Source organism: Felis catus, chromosome B4, assembly GCF_018350175.1.
Source record: "Felis catus isolate Fca126 chromosome B4, F.catus_Fca126_mat1.0, whole genome shotgun sequence".
In the NCBI taxonomy this organism is placed as follows: domain Eukaryota; kingdom Metazoa; phylum Chordata; class Mammalia; order Carnivora; family Felidae; genus Felis; species Felis catus.
The window spans coordinates 82,672,482-82,694,169 of NC_058374.1; the positions used below are offsets into that span (position 1 = coordinate 82,672,482).

Sequence of the window (21,688 nt, forward strand, 5' to 3'; positions counted from 1 at the left end):
TCCAGGTTGTGAGGATGTCCTTCCAAGTCTCAAACAGCTATTTTTAGGGCAGGTGAGAGCCTCTGCCCAGCTCCCATACCAATGCACAGACCTGACCGCTGTGCTGCTTTTAGCCTGTTGTGGAGAGAGGCCCAGTATCTGTGCCTGGCTTGCTCAGTGCCTCTCCAGCCCAGGTGCGAGCCCCTGGGAAGGACTCCTGGAAGACTCCCCCCAGCCCAATCCCACTGCCTGACAGCCACAGGTAAGAACACAGAAGGCATTCACAAGATGGAACTGAAAGCAAATTAATTTATAAAAAAAAAAAAAAAAAAAAAGAAAGAAAGAAAAAAGAAAAAGAAAACAAAAGAAAAGAAAAGAAAAAAATTTACAGAAAACTTTTGAACAGAAGAAAGGTGCGAAGACGCAGAGGAAGAGAAACACGGGACGTGAGGAACAAAGCTTGGTGGGAGGGACCGGGAAGGAACTGGTGGCGAGCCTGGAGTCCCATCTGCCTTCACATCAAGGATGTGGAAGGGAGAGACGGTAGGGGAGGCAGTGGAATCCAGGGAGCAGAGCCTAGCTGCAAGCTGGCAGTAGGCACTACCCTAGGTCGGGCACCCCTCCACTGTCCCTAAATCCCAGGGAACCCCTAGCTACCAGTCAAGGTTCTGATGGTACTGGGGGAAGAGGGAAGAGGTTAGAGGGGTGACCCACCAAGTCATAAGGAGGTGCTTAAGTGCTTTTTGAAAAATTCAGGTTAACAACTCCCCATCCTCTCTAGCTCCCTTCTCCATGTCTTCTAGGAGCCCAGTGACAGGGCCCAGGGAGGAGGAAGAACAGTGCCCTTTCTTCCTCTATTACCTACCACAGGAATCCCCAAAATATGTTTCCCCACCAAATACACATACGCTGACATCAACTACGCAGGTGACTTTTAAAAACACAAAACTGACATTCAGAGGGAAAGGGGTCATTGGCTGAGCTGGGGTGGCCTAGAACAGCAACACTGAGGAAGCAGCAGGAGAGATTAGTAGGAATAAACTGGGGATGGGGCGGCTGAGGGGGGTGGGGAATTGATTCGGTCACTAACGGGGGGGGCTGGAAGAGACAGATTCGGCACCCTATTCTATCCCCAGAGCTCTCCCAGAACCTTAAATCCCCCTTTCCTGTCACCTCCCTCCTCCAAAAAATGTAAAAGTTGGGTGGGGTGGGTTTTTTTGTTTTGTTTTGTTTTGTTTTGAATGGGTGGAGGAAGCTGCAATGTGGCTTTTTTATCTCTCTACTTCCTTTAAAGGGCTTAATTTTGTTTTATCCATAAAAAATGCAGTAGCTTTGAGGGGGGTGCACCCTTAGAAGTGGTTAATTAGAACCTTGTAGAAACACTTTTCCCCAGCCCTTTCTTCAAGGGCAGCATCCCCATCCTATCCTCTCTCCCAGAAATTAGAAACATCTTTTAAACAGAAGTCCTTGAATAATCCAATATAAAAATGCATGCCCCTGACAGGCATGGCGGGGGCTTTGGAGGGGCAGGAGGAGCTTTCCTTACGTAGTGATGAACTCTCCAGGCTGGGGAAGGGTCCCAGTGGTGGGGAGAGGGCTGTTCCTGGAACCTTGATCTCCATAGGGGGTGAGGGAGAGAGATGTCTGGCTGGCTCCTCACTGTGGAGGTGGCACAGGGGTGACTGTGCCTGGGCTTGGGGCCGTGGGGTCTGGAGGCAGGGGGGTACCTGGGTCTGTGGAAAAAAGGAAGACGAATCAGCTAGGGTGAGCAGGAGAGGGATCCAGACCCAGGCCACCACAGACAAACAGAACTGGGCATGGCATGCAATGGGTGGGTAGGTGACTGAGGTACCCACAATGTACAACTTCATTTCCCAACACCCTCTCCCACCTCATAGTGGGAAAACTGAAATACCCCAAATCTTCCTGCCCCCAAGGAAACTCTCTAAATGGGGCATTCGAACGTGATGGGAACAAGCAAAGGGGATGCCAATCATCATGCAAACAGGTAGCTGTTTTTCAAGTTTACAACTGAGATGCTGTGCCTTAGGACTCCTCCGTGACCCACCAGTGAAAGGCCCCAACGTCATCCCAGAGGTGGCAGCTGCCAGGGTGGGGACTGGTGGAGGACAGCCAGAGAGGCCCTTCCCCCTGTATTCTAATTTACCAGAGCGTTCAAAAAGGATTGTGGAGTTCTCGTGCCTAAGCCCTTCCCCCTACCTGCCCCCCATCCCTCCATGTAACCCCTCTCCCTCACCCTTCTCCCCTCCAGGACCCTTCTCACCTGGCAGTGGGCTGGCACTGGGCAGGAGGTTGCCCTGAACAGCTGCCACAATGGCAGGGCTCTGGGCTGCGGCGGATCCGAGCCCCGGCCCGAGAGGCAAGGAAGATGGCATGGTGGTGGTCGCCGGCAGGTTAGGATGTAGAGGGTTCGCCATGGACACAGGCAGGTTAGGTGGGGGAAGAGTGCCCGGGGCAAACGGGAGATGGTGGTGATGCCCATGCAGGTTAGGAGGAGGGGGCAGGTTAATACTGATGGAGTCAGCTAGACTACCAAATGGGATGATGGATGGAGCGGGAGGAGGAGGAGGAGGCGGCATGCCAAAAGGCAAACCCAAAGGAGCATTACCCGCCACGCCTGGGTGCCCGCTGCCTGGCACTGCCCCTGGCATCATTGAGGGAGGAGTTTGTTGGTTGGGGAACGGTGAGGGGCCTGGAAACACAGAGGAGAGACCAAGGAGGTTAGAGGCATAAAACCTCCCTTACCAACTCACTGTCCCAGCAAGGATAACCTAGCCACTCCTCAGCACCACTTTTCCTGATACGAGAATAAGTGATAAATCCCTGGAATAAAATTCCAAAGCTCTGGGTCTGGGGCAGGATTGCTGTTGTCTCAAGGATATAACAGAGGTGAGAGAGAACCCATCTGCAGAAATTTCCAGTCCTGTCACAGATCCCTTTTGAGGTAGCCCTCTAGTCAGCAAGGGTTCCAGAACCCAGAACTTACCATGGGGTCCAGGGGGGGGTACCCCTGGCGGAACCGCCCCAGGCTGGGGGGCTCCAGCTGGCTGCTGCTGCTGCGGCCCTGCCGTTGACCCTGCGGGCCCAATCTGTTCAGAGGGGCCCATGCCTCCAGGAGGGGCCCCGCTGCCAGCAGGAGCAGGGGCCACAGAGGCCGGAGCCATGGCCAAGCTGTGAACTGCGGGTGGCCCAGCAGTGCCCGCAGGTGGGATAGGCTGGGAGCCTGGGGGCAGGGCTGGTGGTGGCTGCTGCTGCTGTTGGTGCATTTGTTGGAAGTGCTGCTGCCGGGCCCTCATCTCTGCGTACTTCAGCTGCTCCATGTGGAAGGCTTGTCTGTCGGCCAGGAGCTGCTGCCTCTGATACTCCAGCTGCCAGTGCCAATTGAGTACCGTTACCCACGTTCACAAGATCACAAAGGCAAACACCTTGCCCCCTGCTTTGTCTTCTGACAAATCCAGCCTCTCATTCTGGCAGTTCCCCACATCACATGTAAATCTTGTGCTTGGGCTTGCCCTGCCCTCCCCTGTCCTCCCCTTAAGAATTCCCATGACCATGTCTTCTGGCTGCCCACATGGCTTCTCACTGCAGTGGAGTTAATCTAGTGGGGACCCTTACTCATTTCAGCTTCAAAGCTTTGAATCTGACGTTATGTTCATTTGGAAAATGCTTCCAATTCCTCTTGTCAACTTGTGTTTTCTTCCCCCCAAATTGGCTAAAACACTCACCATTTTTAGGAAGCCATCCCAGATCAACTCATTAGCCTCTGAGCTTTGCCTTTATTTTGTTGTATCTCAGGACTTATATACGTGATTTAGAATCTTTTAATTTGAATTTGTCAGATACTTTAAGCATTCACTTTTTGATGCCTCTGTATTGAATATTGGATATCTCCAATTAAACTGCAGGTTCTCTGAGGTTAGGATCCCTGTTTTCTATTTCTTTTTATATGGTCTCAAAAACAAAATGGTTTGGGGTGCCTGACTGGCACAGTTGGTTAAGCGTCCGACTCTTGATCTCAGCTCAGGTGATGATCTCACATTTGTGAGTTCAAACCCCACATCAGGCTCTGCGCTGATGGTGCAGAGCCTGCTTGGGATTCTGTCTCTGCTTCTCTCTACCCTTCCCCTGTCTGTATGCGCTCTCTCTCTCTCTCTCTCTCTCAAAATAAATAAATTTTTTTAAAAAATGGTTTAATATATTGTCCATCCCATCCCCCTTCCAAGTTTACCTCCTGGATCTGAAGCCCCCTCCCTCTCATCATCCCTTAAACCTGCTCACTCACTCAACGATACTCACACTCTACAATGGGTAAAACACTGGTTGAGGACCTAGAAATGAGGCAATCAAAAAAATAACTAGGGGGGCGCCTGGGTGGCGCAGTCGGTTAAGCGTCCGACTTCAGCCAGGTCACGATCTCGCGGTCCGTGAGTTCAAGCCCCGCGTCAGGCTCTGGGCTGATGGCTCAGAGCCTGGAGCCTGTTTCCCATTCTGTGTCTCCCTCTCTCTCTGCCCCTCCCCTGTTCATGCTCTGTCTCTCTGTCCCAGAAAAAAAAAAAAAAAAAAAAAACGTTGAAAAAAAAAATAACTAGATGGTTAAGCATCCAACTCTTGATTTTGGCTCAGGTCATGAGCTCTGCAATGGGGTTAGAGCTGGGCATGGAGCCTGCTTAAAATTCTCTCTCCCTTTCCCTCTGTCCCTTCCCTGCTTGTGTCTTGCTCTCTCTTTCTTGCTCCCAATAAATAAATAACTAAATTTAAAAAACAAAAAAACCAGGGGGTGCCTGGGCTGGGCAGCTCAGTTGGCTGAGTGTCCCACTCTTGATTTCAGCTCAGGTCATGATCCCAGTGCCCAGGGAACAAGCCCCGAGTCAGGCTCCACGCTTAAGCCTGCTTAAGACACTCACTCTCTCTCTCTCTCTCTTTCTCTCTCTCTCTGCCCCTCTCCCTTGTTCATGCTCTCTAAAATTAAAAAAATTAAAAAACAAAAACAACTAAGATCTCTGCCCCATGATGCTAACATTCTATGGGACCTCAGGCTCCAAGCTTCACCTGTGGGTCACTTGTCCTTAACTGCCTGGAGTTAACTCCTCCTGCTCCTCTGCTGTGAAGCCCTGTTACTCTCAGGCTTTCTGCACTGTTGCTCACCCCCATCCTAAACCAAGGTATAGCTCAGAGGCAAGGTGTGGCCCCAGGTTCCACTGGCCAGCAGGGGATGCTACTCACTGCCTCTCGCTCCCGGTCCATGATCGTCTCCAACTCTTCAAAGTGCCGGAGTTTGATCTCCAACTTTTTCATCTGGGTCTCCACCAGCAGGGCCACCAGCGATTTGATCTTCCTCTCCTCCACGGCGGCCAGGTGCTAGGGAAGGCAGGGAGGGCAGCACATGAGTGGGAGGGCCCCGCAGGAGACATGCCAGGGAGAGCGTGGCAAGGTGGAGGCTGGCAGGTTTTAAGAAAGAACTTGCTGTGGTTACAACCCACAGAGTAGCAAAGCATTCATATTCTTAAAAGAATATGAAAGAAAAAAAAAAGAGTGAGTAGCAAAGGATAAGACAAAATCAAATAATTAGAGGGTAAAAACAGGCCTAATGCTAAAAAGCTTCAAGAAGCTTAGAAAAGAGATGACCAACTCTCCCTCTCAGGATCAAAATGAGAAGAAAACAGACCAGGATCATGGAAGTGAGGAGCACAGAAAGATTTCCTCCAGATGAAGGGAGATCAGAGAAGGGGGCAGCTCCGTCCCTGGGGGTCTTCTGGGTCTCTGGCCCTCACCTTGGCCTTCACAGCGGCGGCAGCCAGGGCAGCAGCAGCGGCGGTGGAGAGATTGCCCTCGCCGATGTCCCGCTCCACTTTCGTCTTCCTCTCCCCCTCTGACTCCACCACTTCCTTCAGCACCTCCTCCTGCCCCTCCTTTGGTTCCTTCTCCTTGTCGGGGTCGACTGCGTCAGAAAAAAGGTGGGGTCAGCCCTACAGCCCCACTTTTCCTTCCTGGACCCCCAACCACCATGCTGGGAAGCTCACCTATTGGGTCCCCATCGCTCTTCTCTGACTCCTTCTCGCTGTCACCTTGTTTCCCTTTCTCTTCATCCTTCTTGGGAACCTCGCTGGTTTTCTCTTTCGCTTCTTCCTCGACAGCCCCAACTCCTTCTCGGGGCTCCTGAAGTCCCAGTGAAAGAAAAGTAGACAATATCAGGGTAGCTGCTACTCACACAAAGGGTCCAGACTGGGAACTGAATTTTCACCCCGCACTTTGGAGGTACCTGGACTCCAGACAACAGCCCCACCTAAGCCCAGCACCCCCTTCCCCACCGTGCCACCCCAGCACCTCCACCCTCCCAGCCCAGCTCATTGACACTATACCTTGGGCTCCTTCTTCTCCTCTGTGGCCTGGCCCTCTGCCCGTGCCTCATCAGTCCCGCTCTCCTCTAGGCCCGTGGGAAGAGGAAATGGGAAATGTCTGATACAGAGACCGTCTCTGGGACACTTTTCCAAAAGCCCCCTCTCCTACCCAAAATCTTAGTGACAGGACTGGCAGGGAGCCACAGTCCCTAAGATGGAGTCCTGGGGAAAATAAAAACCCTGCCAATTGTCCCCATTTGACAACCTGAAGCAGGGACAGCACAAGGATATGAGGTGGCTCTGGGTCTTCGTGACAGGGGAGAACTCTGGGAACTTTCCAGGTCTTACCGATCCGCTCAGGCTCATCAGAGGTGGTTCCGGCGATACCACTGCTTTCCAGACCGAAGGCTGGGTCCGCCTTGCCTGTCACTTTGGCGGCTTCCTCCACTTTCCGAACGTGGGCCTCCACCAAGGCTGTGGGTACTTCTTCCTTCATTTTGGAGAACTCTTCTGCAAGATCCAGAGAGGACAAGGCTGGGGCAGGGGCAGGCAGGCAGTTCTAACTGTCCCTATGAAAGCGGCCTCACAAACCCATCTCTTCATCTAGACCAGCACGGAGCTAGACAGGTGCCTGAGCTGACGCCAGCAGCAGACAACGCCAGCAAGGCAGCCAAACTGGAGGGGCTTTCAAGGTCTGAGTAACCAGCCCTTCAAACCAAAGAGGCCAGGACCCCTCCACATTACCTAGGGCCGACTTCGCAGCAGCAGAGGCGACTCGAGGATCGACGACAGAGGCCAGGAAGGCAACAGTGCTCATAACAGGGTTGCCTGACTGACTGAAGGGGATAGGCTGGTAGGCCAGGGGGCCCAGGGAGGCCTCTGAGTCCTCCAGGTACGGGTCTTCAATGGGAAGACGAAGAAAATGCAAGATGCACTCATCCTGCGTGCGGCTTCCCACGTGTTCTGACACTTTGTTCCAGTCATCTTTGTACATTTCCAGTGCCTGGTGGTAGTGGTGGAGACACAACTTCCTTACTTAGCCACTTTCCTTGAAGGTCAACTCCCCCCATCCTACTAAGGGTAGCGGGCTTCAAAGATCTCTGTGTTGTGGTGTTTGTGGAGTCTGCTGGGTCCCAGGGGAATCTCCAAGTAGCACTAAGAAAGGATATGGAGTTAATGAAATGGCCCAAATGCCTGGCCTGGAGCTGTTCCCTGGGGCAGGTGCAGCAGGCAGCGGGGAGGAGACACACTGGGGACAAGATCACGCTCTCTGCACTCACAGGTGCAGCTGGCACCCTGGCCACTTCTGTTTTCATAGAACTCTCCTTTCCTTGCCCAAATTACCTCTAAGAGTAGCAGGGTCTCCTGTTCCGTCCACTCTCGAGTGGCACTGGCTGCAGCTTTACTCTGCAGGAGAAACACGCAGGTCAGAGAGAGGAGGCCATGACTTCCAGAGAGTGAAGGTGCTCCACCCCTGAAGTCGGCCCACACCCCCGTACCTTGGAGGGGACGTTCTTCTTTGTGTACATGTCTGTGCGCAGCCCGAAGTTCTGCATGTCTGTTGGTTTCTCTTTGCCTTTGTCAGGGAAGTTGAGCATTTGCTGGGAAGCAGAGGTCTGCTATTTGTGGAGGGAAAAGAAAGAGGTGAGTACAAGTGACCGCAGGAGCTAGGGGCAGACAGAGAGAGAAAACAGACAGAAGGAGTTTCCTTCCCAAAGCCAGGGACACCCCTGAGTGGGACTTCCTCCCTCACTGCTGTAGCTCCTCTGCTCTCATGTCTCTTCTTCCCCGAGCAGGGGCCCCCCAATAAAGGGGCAAATAAGAAGCCCAGCGGGGTCTACACCCCACCTACCAGCTCTGGCTTGCCCTTAGCCGTCTCTGGCACCAGGTCATCCAGCTCTTTGCCCTTTCGCCCAGCCTTGGTATCAGCATCAACCTGGCGGCCCTGGGAGACAGAGCTTGGCGTCATGGAAGCTGGGCAGGAAATGACCAGGCCAAGGCCCTGGAGGCCTCAAGACCAAATGCTGGGCGGCCCGCAAGCTCTGGGGGCACTCATGCCACTGTTCCATGTTCCCTTAATGATTAATTAGATCTGTAGTTGGCATGATACCCATTTATATTCACAAATATCTTTACAGGTTCCCTTAGGAGCTGGACAATTTAGGTTCTAATCCTAGATTTGGTACTCTGTGATCTTGGGCAAGCCACATATTCTGTCTTCTCTTAATTTTTGTAATGTATGAAATGGAAGTGGAAAAAAATGGAAGTGATCATAATTATGAGGCAAAAACGGAAAAAAAAATGTTGGAAACATGACAAAGTTAAAAAATTTCATGCAACTTCATTTTCAGCCATCTTTCTCTATCTCTTCCGTGCCCTACCCTGGCCTGTCTGCTCCTCAAGAACAAGGAGCATCTCTTCTCCCTCAGCAAGTCCTCACAGTCTTAGGTACAGAGGCTGAGAGAGGGTGCTAAACACACGGGCTGATTCCTGTGGCCCTTTGCATCCCATGGAAAAGGAAGAAGCCTCAAAACACTCCTGAACCATTACCCTATAAAACCAGAAAAAGAAAAGTCCAAAGAAGCCCAGTTTTTCCCAACCCGACCCTGCCCCACAGCCCCTCACCCTACCTGCGGTGTCTTGGGCTGCAGAGGCACCAGCCCTGACGGCGTGTCTGCTAAGACATGGAAGTGAGAGGTGGGCGGAGGCCCCATCGGGGTTGGTCGACTCTCAGCATCCACCTGGTAGTTAATAAGACCCCACTGTTCTAGGAAGGCATGGACCCTGGGAGGAGAGAGGCAGAGACAGGGTCACATGGGACAGCCAGAAAGGGGCAGAAGTGGGGCATAACACTCCCTCTCCTCAGCCCTCTTCTCTGCTCATTCTGCTCCCTGGGAGATCCCATCTCCTCCCACACCCTAAATGCCAGTGACCCCCAGGTCTACCTACATATCCAGTGGGGACCTCTCTCCATAACCACTCACCTACTAGACCTCTTCTCCTGGATAGCCAGTAAAATCGAAGCAGGATCCTTCAACTACAGACGTACTCCTTCTCCTTTTTCCCACATGCCAGAGAATGCCACTGCCATTCCCTCAAGTCACGTGTGCCCTGAATATGAACTCTGCCTTTCTCTAGAGGTGTTTTTTTTTTTTCCTTCTTATTTCCCTACGCTCCTTGCTGGCAGCCCCCCTTCTGCCAAGAGACATCTGTGGGCAGACATCCTTATGTACCCCCTTCCCCTCAGCTGCAGACCCACCTCATGATGGCACAGACGTCACCCGCCAGGTTCCTGCGGCAGGCAGTGGAGGTAAGATACTCTTGGGGGTTCAGCCGGTAAGTGTCAATCATGAAATTTCGATAAGCCAGGTAGCTTCGGAGAGAGACAGAAAGATGAACAAGAGGAAGAAAAAATAAGTCCATTGAGGACTGAAGGGTAGGAAAAGTGATAAAAGGGCTGACGATCCCTCCTGTGCGACAAAGAGGAAAGAGCAGATCATTCGCCTCGGCAAACACTGAGGGTTTACTAGATGCGAGGGCTTCAAACACTGCTACGTTTTCCTTGATGGGGGGTTTTTAGCGAAATGAATTATCTCCTTGGCTGTAGTTAGGGGAGTTTTATCCAGGCTTTAAACAAGTAATAAAAACAGAAGAAAGGTGCCTTTATTTCCAAAGACAGGTGTTAAGGGGAGGTCTATCCATGCCTCCAACTAGTCAACATGATGTGGTATAAAGAATATATGTTTTTGTTTTTTTAATTAAGCTCTACACTCAATTGAACTCACAATCCAGGGATCAAGAGTCACAGGCTCTATCTGGCTGTTGATAGAGCCTGTGACTCTTGATCTTGGGGTCATGAGCTCAAGCCCCACATTGGGTGTAGAGCTCACTAAAAAAATAAAATAAAATAAAATAATAAAAAATAATATATGTTTTGAAGGTGGAAAGATCTAAGTTCAAATCCCAGTTCTACCTGGCCTTGGGCAAGTTACTTAAGTTTTTTGAACCTCAGTCTCCTAATCTGTAAAGTGGAGTATCTGCTGAAGAATAGAAACGTCTACAGACATCTAGTACAGTGCCTGGCACATTTCAGGAGTTCAGTAAATGGTAGCTATTATGTGGTGTGCCATAAAGTTTGAGAACATGAGCCAGTATAAAGGATTCAGATCCTGGTTTTTCTACTTACTGGCTGTGTGATCTTAATCAAGTGACTTAACCTCTTTGTACCTCAGTTTCCTAATCAGTTAACTGGAGAGGATAATAGGACCTACCTCTAAAGGTAATGTGAAGATTAGTCAATGCATGTAAGACACATAGGATAGTGTCTGGGAGATAAACTTTCAATAGATACAGGTAATTATCACTATTTACTATCTTACATCAAGACCGCAAAGTGTAGAACAGTTCTAAATCCAACCCTGCCTACAGACTATGTTGAACTCATGTGACTGGGTCACCACTGCCTTTTCCTTTGGAGAAAGCAAGGCTTCGTCCTATACTGCTTTCCCCGGGAAGAGGAGAGAACCACAGGCTACAGGGAAAGAAACACAGTGGGAAGGCAAGATGGCCCCAAAGAGGGGAAGCTAAGGAACATCTGAGAAGCAGGCTCGTTCAGTTCTTAGGGGGATCAAAGCTTTCTCACCCTTCTCATCGTGGTATTTCTCCTGGAGCACCTCTAACCATAGAAGATTGTCAAGACTCATCCAAAACCAAACAGGTTTAGCCTGAGGCAACACCTTGAAGAAGATAGAGACTTCCAAGCCCCAAGCCTGCACTTTACATAACACTCTCCAGAGAGCCCTCTCCATCCCTTAATTCAAAGGCTTGGAACTTCAGAGCTCTTCCTCTTGTTTCTCTATTAAAACCTACTCTTCGAGACCAGCCTGGTAATAGTCACTTACATTTTAGTCAAAGCTATTATTTATGCTATTTGCATTTTATTATTTATTTATTTATTTATTTATTTATTTATTTAATTTTATTGAAATGTTTTATTTATTTTTGAGAGAGAGAGAAACAGACTATGAGCTGGGCAGGGGCAGAGAGAGAGGGAGGCAGAATCCACAAAGCAGACTCCAGACTCTGAGCCATCAGCACAGAGCCTGATGTGGGGCCTAAACCCGTGAACCACGAGATCATGACCTGAGCCGAAGTCAGACGCCCAACCGACTGAGCCACCCAGGCGCCCCAGTATTTGCATTTTAGACATCTTAGTAACTATGGATTGGAAGGCTCTGTATTCTGTTGAAAGAAATGGAGGCATCAGAGCAGGTACCCATTTTGTACAGAAAACCAGGCAAATCCCAGAGAGCATGCTACTGAGGCCACAGTGCTGGGCTAGGGCTTCCTGTGGGCAGAGATCGTGTCTTTGTAAGAGTACCATAGTGCCTGGCTCATAGAAGAAGCTCAAGAAATATTTGCCAAACTGGATGGTGCTAGATCAGGAAAGCTGATCAGGGACAGGAGGGAGAAAGAGAATCATGAGCTGAGATGCCCTTACATTTCTGGAGTCTTGGACTTGTTCTTGCCGTTAAAGAACTCAGGGAGAGCCCTCCGCTCAATGGCATGAACACTGTAAGAGAAAACAGAATCGATTAAGAAGACACTGGTGGAGATGAGAGCCCCAAAGAGAGGTAAAAGCTAGAAGGGAGGGAGGGAGAACACAGTTCTTCGTTCCTTGAGGAGAACTTCCCACAGGGCTATAAGACTCAAAGAGACCAGGAGCTCCCCTAAAACTGAAATATACCCCAGTCTGTCTGGCTAGTGAAGAAATAACTTATTTGGAGACAGGAAGAGAAGGCAAGGAAATAGGGAGGCATGAGAAGATGGAGAAAAGATACCTATTATAGTCAAACCAGGCAGCATAGCTGGGAATAATGATGTGGTGGGTCTGTTCAGTCACATTGTCCTCATGCAGGTCCGGGTTCTTCGTCTGCTCTCCCTTGTTCCCCGTACTGTTTTCATCCTCATCCTACAAGTATAGAGGCTGCTGGCCACACAGCATTCCCATTTTGCCCCTGGCGACCCTCTGCTTCTCCCACACCCCAGGAACGTGGGCACTGAGGATGGGTATGCAAATGAAGAATATAGGCCCAGAACTTGGAAAGGGTCAGAGTTTTGAGTTTTGAACAATAGCTAGAACTAGTCTAAGGTGGGAAAACTTGGGGTGATGGAAAGTTCTGAGTATCAGGAACTTTATAAGCACAAATCAGAATCCCATAGAGAGGTAGAGAAGGCTTCTCTAAACTGGCTGCACCTTGCCCGTGGTCTCCATGCTTTCATCCTCCTGTTCATCTGAAAGAGAGAGGCAGTAAAATAGAAGGTTGGTGTCTCCTGTGGGGCAGGAGAATCCTACTTTCTGAAAAGCCGCGGCAGGCTAGGGGAAGGTGACAGCTGCGCCCCCTCTCCTTCTTACCCAGGTCAGTCATGGTGCCTCCTTTGACTGGGGCTGACTCGGAATCCTTCTTAGTGTTTACTGCCAGGAAAGAAAGTCATTTTACCAGACAGGTTCTGCCCAAATCAAGCCCTTACCTCTCCACCTTTAACAAGTCTTAGAGATCTCGCTTTCTCCAAATACTTCTGTCCATCTAATCCCAAAAAGCAGTAACTGCCTCCAGGCACAGTCATTGTAGGGCTTGAATCTCACCCGCCACTTTCCCTCCTTCCCCCACCCAAAATTCACTTAACTGTTTACCTATAAGGAAGCATCTTTTACTCTATGGACGTGCATAAATCATTTCTGTCTTTGACAGGTCTCCTTATCTCCATCTATGTGTCTGTAAATTCTTAATGGACAGAGTCTGACCAAATCACTCTGTAGAGGAATGGTAGGATCTTCAACATTTTTTAAAGCAGAGGACTTGCCTTAACTGAATCCATACCAAATAGCTCAGGAAAAAACATGAATACAGAAGAGAGCTGCTGTGATTGATGAGGGGGTGGAAGCCAGAACTCCTCTCTCTCAGTACCCCACCCCCACCCCCACCCCCACCCCTGAAATACACTCCTGGATATTATTTGAGCTTGTCTATGGAATACAGATCATATTCCACATTTACAACTGTACAACTCTTTAGCACCACAGAGCAATGATCTCCAAGGTGGGGTTCTCACACAGGATACAAAACATGGTCCACTGGAATACAGGCAAAGAATAGTAGAACATCTCTTTACATTTGTTTTTTAATCTTATCTTTAACATTTTCCCATTTTTAGGTAACGTTTGCATGTTTTTAATAGTGTTTCTAAAGTAATGGAATAACAGTAGATATGTACAATTTATACTTGAATACTTAACTGGTGGGGGTACATGATCAAAAACAGTTTGGAGACAACTACTGTCAGGCGTAAAGCACAGTCCACAACTCAGATATGGATATGATGTCAGAGGACTGTCGGTGGTGATGAAAATAATTTTAATAACAGCTAAACTGAAGGGAGAGTTCCTTAAGACCTGGAGCTGGGCCTGGGAAATCAGCCCTCTCCAAAGGTGGGTCCCAGGGGTTTGTTGTGGCCCATACCTGTTTTAGGCAATGTCACCTCCTCTACATTGGGGACTGGTGAAGGCTCATCCATGTCCTTTGTTAGGTCTTCTTGCTCCTCCTCTCTGTGGCCACGCTTTGACTTGGTGTAAGGTGTTGAGGGACTGGGAAGGGAAGGGAGTGAAAGAGAATCCAGTCATCTTTGGACAAAGAGTCCCTGGAGGTTGAGGTTCAAGGGGAGCAAAGCAAGAGAGAATCCCAAAGATGGAACTGAGCATACCCAGAAACCCATCACTATAGAGTACTGGGAAGTACAAAGGCTTTGCACTTGAAGATTTAGCTCTCTTTGAGTCTACTAGTGGCTGCAACCAGAATAACAACCAGGCAGCTAAAGAAGACCTCATTGTCCCTCTCAGGACACGGACAGGAATATGGCCTACCCAGGTCAGGGCCAGGTGGTTATGGGAAGGAATCTGTCCTCCCTTCTTTCAACATGGTGTGGAGAGAATGGTGAAGGTGGGGGCAGGGTAGGGGATGGCATACCCTTTCTTAGCATTTTTCTTCTTAGCTTCTGGGGTTGGTGAAGGAGAGGGAGAGCGCTTCCTCTTCTTATAGTTCCCCCCTTTCTTGTCCCGTCGGTCTGAATCTGGGCTGTTCACCTGCAGGTTGCAGAATTGGAGCAAATGTCAGCCAACAAGCCCCACTGAAGACTTATTCCAAGATTAAGGGATCAAGGAAAAAAGAAGAGGAATTTTAACCTCATCTGTCAGTGTCTTGGCTGAAATCTTCTTTCGGCGGGAGACAGGGCTTTTGTCATCATTCACCTCGTAGTCTTCCTCATTCATCCATTCATTGAAAGTGTCTGTGTCCAGAATCCACTTTGCATGAACCTGAAGTACAAAGACAGACAGTGCTGGAAAGAAGCCTGAAAGCCACAGCTCTGTCTGGGGACCCCGAACAGAAAAGCTGAAAAGTACAGGAGCCTGTGCTTCATCTCCAAATGGTGGTCTGGTCCTGGTATGAACCACTTTTTTTTTTTTTTTTTAAGAATTTATTTTTGGGGCGCCTGGGTGGCTCAGTCGGTTGAGCGTCCGACTTCGCTCAGGTCACGATCTCACGGTCCGTGAGTTCGAGCCCCACATCAGGCTCTGTGCCGACAGCTCAGAGCCTGGAGCCTGCTTCAGATTCTGTGTCTCCCTCTCTCTCTGGCCCTCCCCCCATTCATGCTCTGTCTCTGTCTCAAAAATAAATAAATGTTAAAAAAAAATTTTTTTTTTAAAAAGAATTTATTTTTAAGTAGTCTCTACACCTAACATGGGGCTTGAACTTAGAATCCCGAGATCAAGAGTCACACAGTCTACCAACTGAGCCAGCCAAGCACTCTCTGGGATACTTTTTGGGGTACTTTAGGGGACAAGAAATGCTCACCTTCCTAGGTTTCTCAGGAGTTGGAGCATCTTCCACAGATGCTTCAATTTCACTGGCTGGGATCCAAGTGTCGTAACTGCCATAGGAAATTGGTGAAGTCAGATCAATGGGATGGAGTTGTGGAAAAGTAAAGTGCAAATCTTTTACCTTTCTCATTTGCAAAATAAGTATTGGGTTGTTAGGTTATTTTTTGGTATGATTATTTTTCCAATTGATATTGGGATTCTTTTCATTATAAAATAATAAAAACAATTTCAGAAATAAAAAATGAAAGAAAAGAGTCCCTTCAACACAACTGTTCAGTATATATTTTTCCCAGTAAATTTTTTCTGTACCATTTTGTTTTTACGTAACTGCAATGTCACTAGTGTTATTTTACAATCCTACTTTTTAGCATTTAATATTTATCTACAAATTATCCATGTTATTTCTATCAGTTCAATGGCTGCATAATAGTCCACTGAGTAGATAAACAAATTGCTGAAACATTTTCCCATTGTTAGACATTTAGATTGTTTCTAACATTTACTTATCATAAATTATACTGGAAGAGCCGTTTCACACATAAAGCCCCAATCTTTTTAGCCTAAGCCTCATTTAATAAATCCAAACCTCTCCCAAGACAAAATTCTCATAATAGATAGAAGAACAAATTAACAGACCTAAAAATAACCCCAAAAGAGAGCCTGCTTGCTTTGCTAGATGTTCTAGGGCTTCTCAGTCTGGCTCTCATACTTAAACCTGCCCTAAGACCCTGTCCTCACCTGTCAGGATAGTAGCCCCAGTGCAGAAGAACCTGCTTATCCCTCTTCATGACTGGTCGTACCCATTCCTCTGGGGGTAAAAACAGAACGAGGAGAGATGTAAGCTAAAGGGGTATACAGAAAATAACAGTACACAATTTGTGTTGCAGCCAGGGACCTGGAAATAGGGATATAAGGCAGTAGGAGGGCTCAGAGTTGAAAGGAAAGAGGAGGTGCCAAGGCACTGTGCGGGGGCTGAGCAGTGCCCCCACTGCTAGTCTAAGCCATTCACTGCAGTGGCCAAGAAAACCCAGGTCTCACCTTCTTCCAGGTTCCCTGGGACGGGATACACAACATGGGAGGCATTGCTCTTATCCTCAGTGACTGTTCCCTGCATGGCACAAGGAAAAGTAGGTAAATATGGTGCCCTCCGAATTACTCATGGGTATAAATAAACCAAAACAAGATTTAACCACAGACCTGCCTTCCTAATCATATTCTGCTCAAAATGGTATTAAAGTTGGCTTGCCTTTTTTAAGCACACAACAGCTGAGAGGCAGAGGGAAATGGCTGGGATTGTGCTAATAACGAAGAAAAGCAAAGAACTAAAAGTTGCTGCAGATAATCCTCTGAATAGATAATCTACACATGGGAAATGTAAAGTTGACTGTATGTCCCCAGCAGTGATATCTGCTTGTTATTATAGAGTTCCAGAGTAAAGGTTTCATTCCTCTGAAATCAGGCAATCTCTGGCTTTCCGTACCCCCAGGCCAATGCAGCCGCTAGGAACAGTGATCTAAACCTGTCAAGGCTGGGAGGTGAGAGAAGCAAACAGAGAAAAAGCAGCTCAAGGCTTTAAGCCTAGTCTTTTCCCAAGTAGGCAGAGGCACCTCTGCAGTAGAAAACATGTCACCTGAGGGCTGCTTATTGTATTGAAACAATCAGGAAGACAGTCATGGAGTTTCCAAAGCTCGCCTGACCCACCCACTCACCTGGTGCCTCTTGATAATGTCCTTTAATTTCCCTAGCAGTTTGGGTTCAATTTCTGGGCACAGAAAAATGTTAGGTCGAGACAGGCAGTTATTCTGTGGGGAGAAGAAAGAGATGGGATGGGATCATGGGAAAGGCGTGATTTGGATTTTCACTGAGGGAAAGGAGATGGACAAGGGAGGTTCTTGACTATTACCTGCACCAAGGATTTCTCAATGGTCATGAACATTTCCACGTTGCGGTCCATGCGTGATGGATTCTGGAAATCGTAACGCCGCCTTGAGAAGAGGCAATAACTTAGAGTGAGTGTTATAGATCAGGTCTGAGGATGAGGTTAGGGTATATGACTTTTCAGCATGGGAAATCAGAAAGCAGTTTTGCTCACAACAGTTGCCAAAATGGCCCGGGATCTGGGGTTCACTAAGCTCGACTCCATGAATCATTTGTACTTAGTCCAAAAGGACAAAGAAAAGCTTGAGATGCCAACCTAAGAATCCCCTTTCCTCTACAACACACACATTGATGCACACACACATACATACTCACTTGCTCTTAGACACTATTTTGGCTCTGATTCTCAGCCATTTTTCTGACCTAGCAAGTCACACCTACTGACCTAGCAAAGTAAGAGACTCGCAAGAAGGTCTACCTACGTTCTCCCATCCCAGAAAGACCCCAGGAAATCATAAAGGGGGAGTCCCTCTAAATGTAAGAAGCACAGAGAAGAAGGCATCTCACCATCCCTGGTCACTCTTGAATTTGTAGGCAGCTGCAAGTATGTGGCACAGGGAGCCTCCTGCTTTGAAATCTAGGAAACATTTGATCTACAAAATTGAAATAGGAAAAAAGTATGTGAGAGTTACATCCTAGATTCTCTTATTAACAATCCTTTCACAAAATCCCATGCAAAACTAATCTCTCTCTCCAAGCTGGACTTCTTTAACCCTTATGCCACCATATCTTGTGGCCTGGAAGAAGGGGGAGAAAGAAACCAGTATTCACAAAGCCCCACCTTGTGCCACGTACTTACTGGTTACCTCATCACCCATTACAGAACCCCTACAAGGTAGAGATATTAATCCCATCTAGAGATGAAGGGCTAGATACTCAAAAGGTTTAAATGACTTGCCCAAGATCACAGAGCACCAAGTGGCAGAGCCAGGATTTGAACACAAGCCTGTGCAAATCCAAATCTCATCCAAATCCCTTTTAACCATGCCATAAGAGGGGGCACCTGGGTGGCTCAGTCGGTTAAGCATCCGACATCAGCTCAGGTCAGGATCTCACAGTTTGTGAGTTTCAGCCCCGACGTCGGGCTCTGTGCTGACAGCTCGGAGCCTGGAGCCTGCTTCGGATTCTGTGTCTCCCTCTCTCTCTCTCTCTCTCTCTCTCTCTCTCTCTCTCTGCCCCTCCTCAGCTTGCGCTCTCTCTCTCAAAAATAAGTCAACATTAACCACGCCACGAGAGTTTCACGTATGAGCTCAGACACGCTGAGATAACCTACTGCACAAAGTATTTGTTTTTTAAGATTTTATTTTTAGGGGTGCCTATGTGGCTCAGTCGGTGAAGTGTCTGACTCCTGATCTCAGCTCAGGTCTTGATCTCAGGGTCATGAGTTCAACCCCTGTATTGGGCTCCATGCTAGCCGTGGAGCCTACATACATACATACATAAATATCAAGACTTTATTTTTAAGTAATCTCTACACCCAACGTGGGGCTTAAAGTTACAACCCCCACACGCTCCAATGACTGAGCCACCCAGGCGTGCCTTGTTGCACAAAGTATCACTAAGACAAAGAGAGCGGTAAACTGGGGACTAGGGCAAGCCAGTAATGCCCTGACCAGGGATAGGGATGATAGGAAATTACTCAAATCTCAAAAAGTATAAAACTTACAAAACCCCCACAACTCCCTCTCCAGTTTGGAGGATTCCCCATGCATTCGCACTCACCGGCAGTTTAGTGAGTGGTGCATTGCTGACATGTTTGCCAAAAACTTCTTCCTGAAACTGTAGCAGCTGTACAACCAGGCTAGACAAGGACTTGTTGGTGGGTGGTTCAGCTTGTATATACTAAGAAGACAGAGGGAAAGGTAAGAAAAGGAGACTCCAGATGAATTGTCCATTATCTCCCTTATTTCTTCCCAGGGAGCTCTAGAAACATCTGGGGTAGAAAAAATAGGCTCTTCTTCCTCCACATGTCTAGTTTCTATAAAGAAAATGGCAGAAGGGAAGCCTTCTAAGCCCCTCACCAGAAGTTGACATTCTGCTGCCCCCAGCCCAACCTGCCAGCACTGGAGGCCACGGAGACTTTCTATTCTTTCTCAGCTACACCCTGAAATTGGAGTTGAAGGACCCTGATTTCTAGATAACAACACTGAAGGTGGTAAAATTCTGAAGGTTCCTTAAGATCAGGCAATGGAAGCAACACCTTTGAGGCTCTAAGCAAGACAACAGTGTATTTCTTGGGGTAACTCTGTGGAAGGCCAAGACTCCCCCCTAGAACGCAGCTTAATACGAAAGGTGCAAGGAAGTGAGGCCAGGCAAACAGACTGAGAGCTGAGTTTGTGCATTCTGCTTCTACTAGGAACTGGGCACAAAAGTCTTCGTAGGCTCTCCTAGATGGCAAGGACCAGCTACTAAGACCCAGCCTGGTGAGAAAGAGCAAGAAAACATCTATCCTTTCGGGGGAAACTGTATCCGAGACAAGCAACCCTGGGCCTTCTTACACATTTCCATATTATGCTACCTAGTATCCTAGCCTTCTGTTCTAATTTAAATCTGAGCCAACAGGCTAACTTTCTCTTTACCTTCTGACCCCTGTTTCCTCAACCCTAATCACAGAGAAAAGTGCTCTTCTCAGTGGGAGATGTAAAGAGAGCCTTGAAGGAAAAGGTAACTGACAAAGAGCTAAGAACTTGAAAGCTGAATTTGAAAGCTCACAGGCTGTCAATCCCCCCAGGGCCAGAGACTAAGCCCCTAGACTGCTCTCCCTTCCAAAAAGGTCAAAGGAAGAGGCTGGGGAACCAGAGCCTCATGCTGGGGTACAGGCAAAAGCCACAGACCCAGCAGCTGTTTGTCAGGATTCTGACACTCAGAGAGACCTCTGAGATAGGGCCATAAGCAGGATCAGAGGGGCGTTCTCCTAAACAACCCATCACACTTCTGACAGGCTGCAAAGCTGGGCAGGAAGAACTGAGGAGCTGAAGGAAAACCAGAAACACAACCTCTAACTGGGAATAGTGAAAAGGAAGAGGCAGACTATCTCCACAGAAAAACCCTATGTATAGATGTTCCTTTAAACGAGGCCTAAAGACAAAGACACCACCAGGAAGAGGTTTGACAGAAAAGTCAGGTAAGGCTTTTTGAACCCTTTGTTCACTACCTTATTATCTCCACTTCCGAGCCGGGGGGCCAGAGATATAAAGCTGTCCTAGCCTCTGAACCCCAAACCAAAGGCAGTGCAAGGCCAGGTGGCCCGGTGACTTCATTGTGAAGCTGAGGAATGGTTTAAGAGGTCGCTGCCCAGGAACTGCTATACCCCTGCCTCCCAAGAGGTTTCCTTGCCCCTTGGATGAAAGTGGGGGACAAGCGGTAGAGACAGGTGGGCGGGGGGTGCTTCTTACGGCTGATGAGCAGCCAAGGGCCTACTCTGTGGCTGTTTACCGTCCTGCTTTCATCATCTCTCCGAACATACACAAAGCACTAGGGAGGCCTCAGCCTACCGGTACCTGGCTCCGTGGGGAGCTCTGGCGGGCACCGTGGCGGGCACGCTGGGGCGTGTGTGTGTGTGTGTAGGAGGGGGGGGGACATCAGACACCCCGTCCACCCTCGGCTGCCTCTCCCGGAAAAGCCGGGAAGGCTCTGGCCCAGGAGAGGGTGGGCGGCTGGCACCGGGACCCGCCGGGGCAGTGGAGAAAAACAAGGGGCAGAGGGCGCAGCAGGGAGGGCGGGGGCTGGAATCCCAGGCTGCGGGGGGGGGGGGGGGGGCGGCAAAAGAGGCTGGGGGGGGAGGGGCGCGGGGCGCGGGCGGGCGCGCTGGGGCTGCTCCGGAGGCCGCGGGGGAGGGGCCGCGGGCCGCCCGAGGGTGGGCAGGATCCGGGGGGAGCTGCGGGGCCTCGGTCCCTTTGTCCCGCCCCCGGCCCCCGCGCGGCCCTGCCCGCGTACCTTCTTGTAGTTCTTGCCGAGCCAGAGCCGCACGTTGTCGAACTGGGTCACGGTGTCCGCGGCCTCGTAGTACTTCACGTTGGGCCCGCCGTCCTTCTTCCGCACCGCCATCTTCTCGGGCTCGGGCCCCGCCGCCGCCGCCCGCCCCGCTCAGCTCAGCTCCCGCCTCCTCCGCCTCCTCCTCCGCCCGCCTCCCGCCGCCTCCCGCCGCCGCGGCCGCCGCCTCCCGCCGCCTGGGCCGGCCCCGGCCGGCGCAGCGCCCCCTGCCGGCCGGTCGGGCACGGCGACGGCCAAGCGCCGGGCGCGGGACCCACCCTGGCGGTCTCCCCGGCGGCGGCGGCGGCGGCGGCGGAGGCGACGGGAGCGTTGGGGAGGCAGCCGCTTCCTGGAGGGGGCGCCCACTCCCCTGAGATCGTTCTGTACCCGACGCGAAGCCTTTCCTGCCCCTTTGCCTCTCAGCCCAGGGAATGGGGAACCTTTCTATTCCTACCCCAAGGGGACGCCCCCAGCTCACAGCACATTCCCAACCCCTCATGGAGTC

At 49.7% G+C, this 21,688-nt stretch overlaps 1 protein-coding gene across 8 annotated transcripts; it reads right to left on the reverse strand.

Moving 5' to 3' along the window:
* Positions 1–894: 894 nt before the first annotated feature.
* On the reverse strand, positions 895–21,315 carry SMARCC2 (SWI/SNF related, matrix associated, actin dependent regulator of chromatin subfamily c member 2). 8 transcript variants are annotated; one of them, XM_023257136.2, is made up of 30 exons: positions 21,148–21,315; positions 18,934–19,053; positions 17,719–17,804; positions 17,177–17,258; positions 16,983–17,075; positions 16,312–16,381; positions 16,012–16,081; positions 15,248–15,323; positions 14,578–14,709; positions 14,363–14,478; positions 13,859–13,983; positions 12,754–12,813; positions 12,595–12,632; positions 12,179–12,309; positions 11,839–11,910; positions 9,598–9,711; positions 8,969–9,122; positions 8,191–8,283; positions 7,838–7,954; positions 7,683–7,745; positions 7,083–7,341; positions 6,687–6,848; positions 6,360–6,424; positions 6,021–6,156; positions 5,772–5,938; positions 5,224–5,358; positions 2,987–3,368; positions 2,609–2,692; positions 2,264–2,329; positions 895–1,712 (listed from the first exon to the last, which is right to left on the reverse strand). In XM_023257136.2, the coding sequence occupies exons 1-30, from the start codon at positions 21,256–21,258 to the stop codon at positions 1,636–1,638; spliced, it is 3,456 nt and encodes a 1,151-aa protein (XP_023112904.1). In that variant the 5' UTR covers positions 21,259–21,315; the 3' UTR covers positions 895–1,635. The 8 variants fall into 8 exon arrangements, with proteins under 8 accessions (XP_023112904.1, XP_023112903.1, XP_044917867.1 ...); XM_023257135.2 differs by having other exon boundaries at positions 7,838–7,957; positions 21,148–21,314; XM_045061932.1 differs by having other exon boundaries at positions 2,264–2,692.
* Between the last annotated feature and the right edge of the window lie 373 nt (positions 21,316–21,688).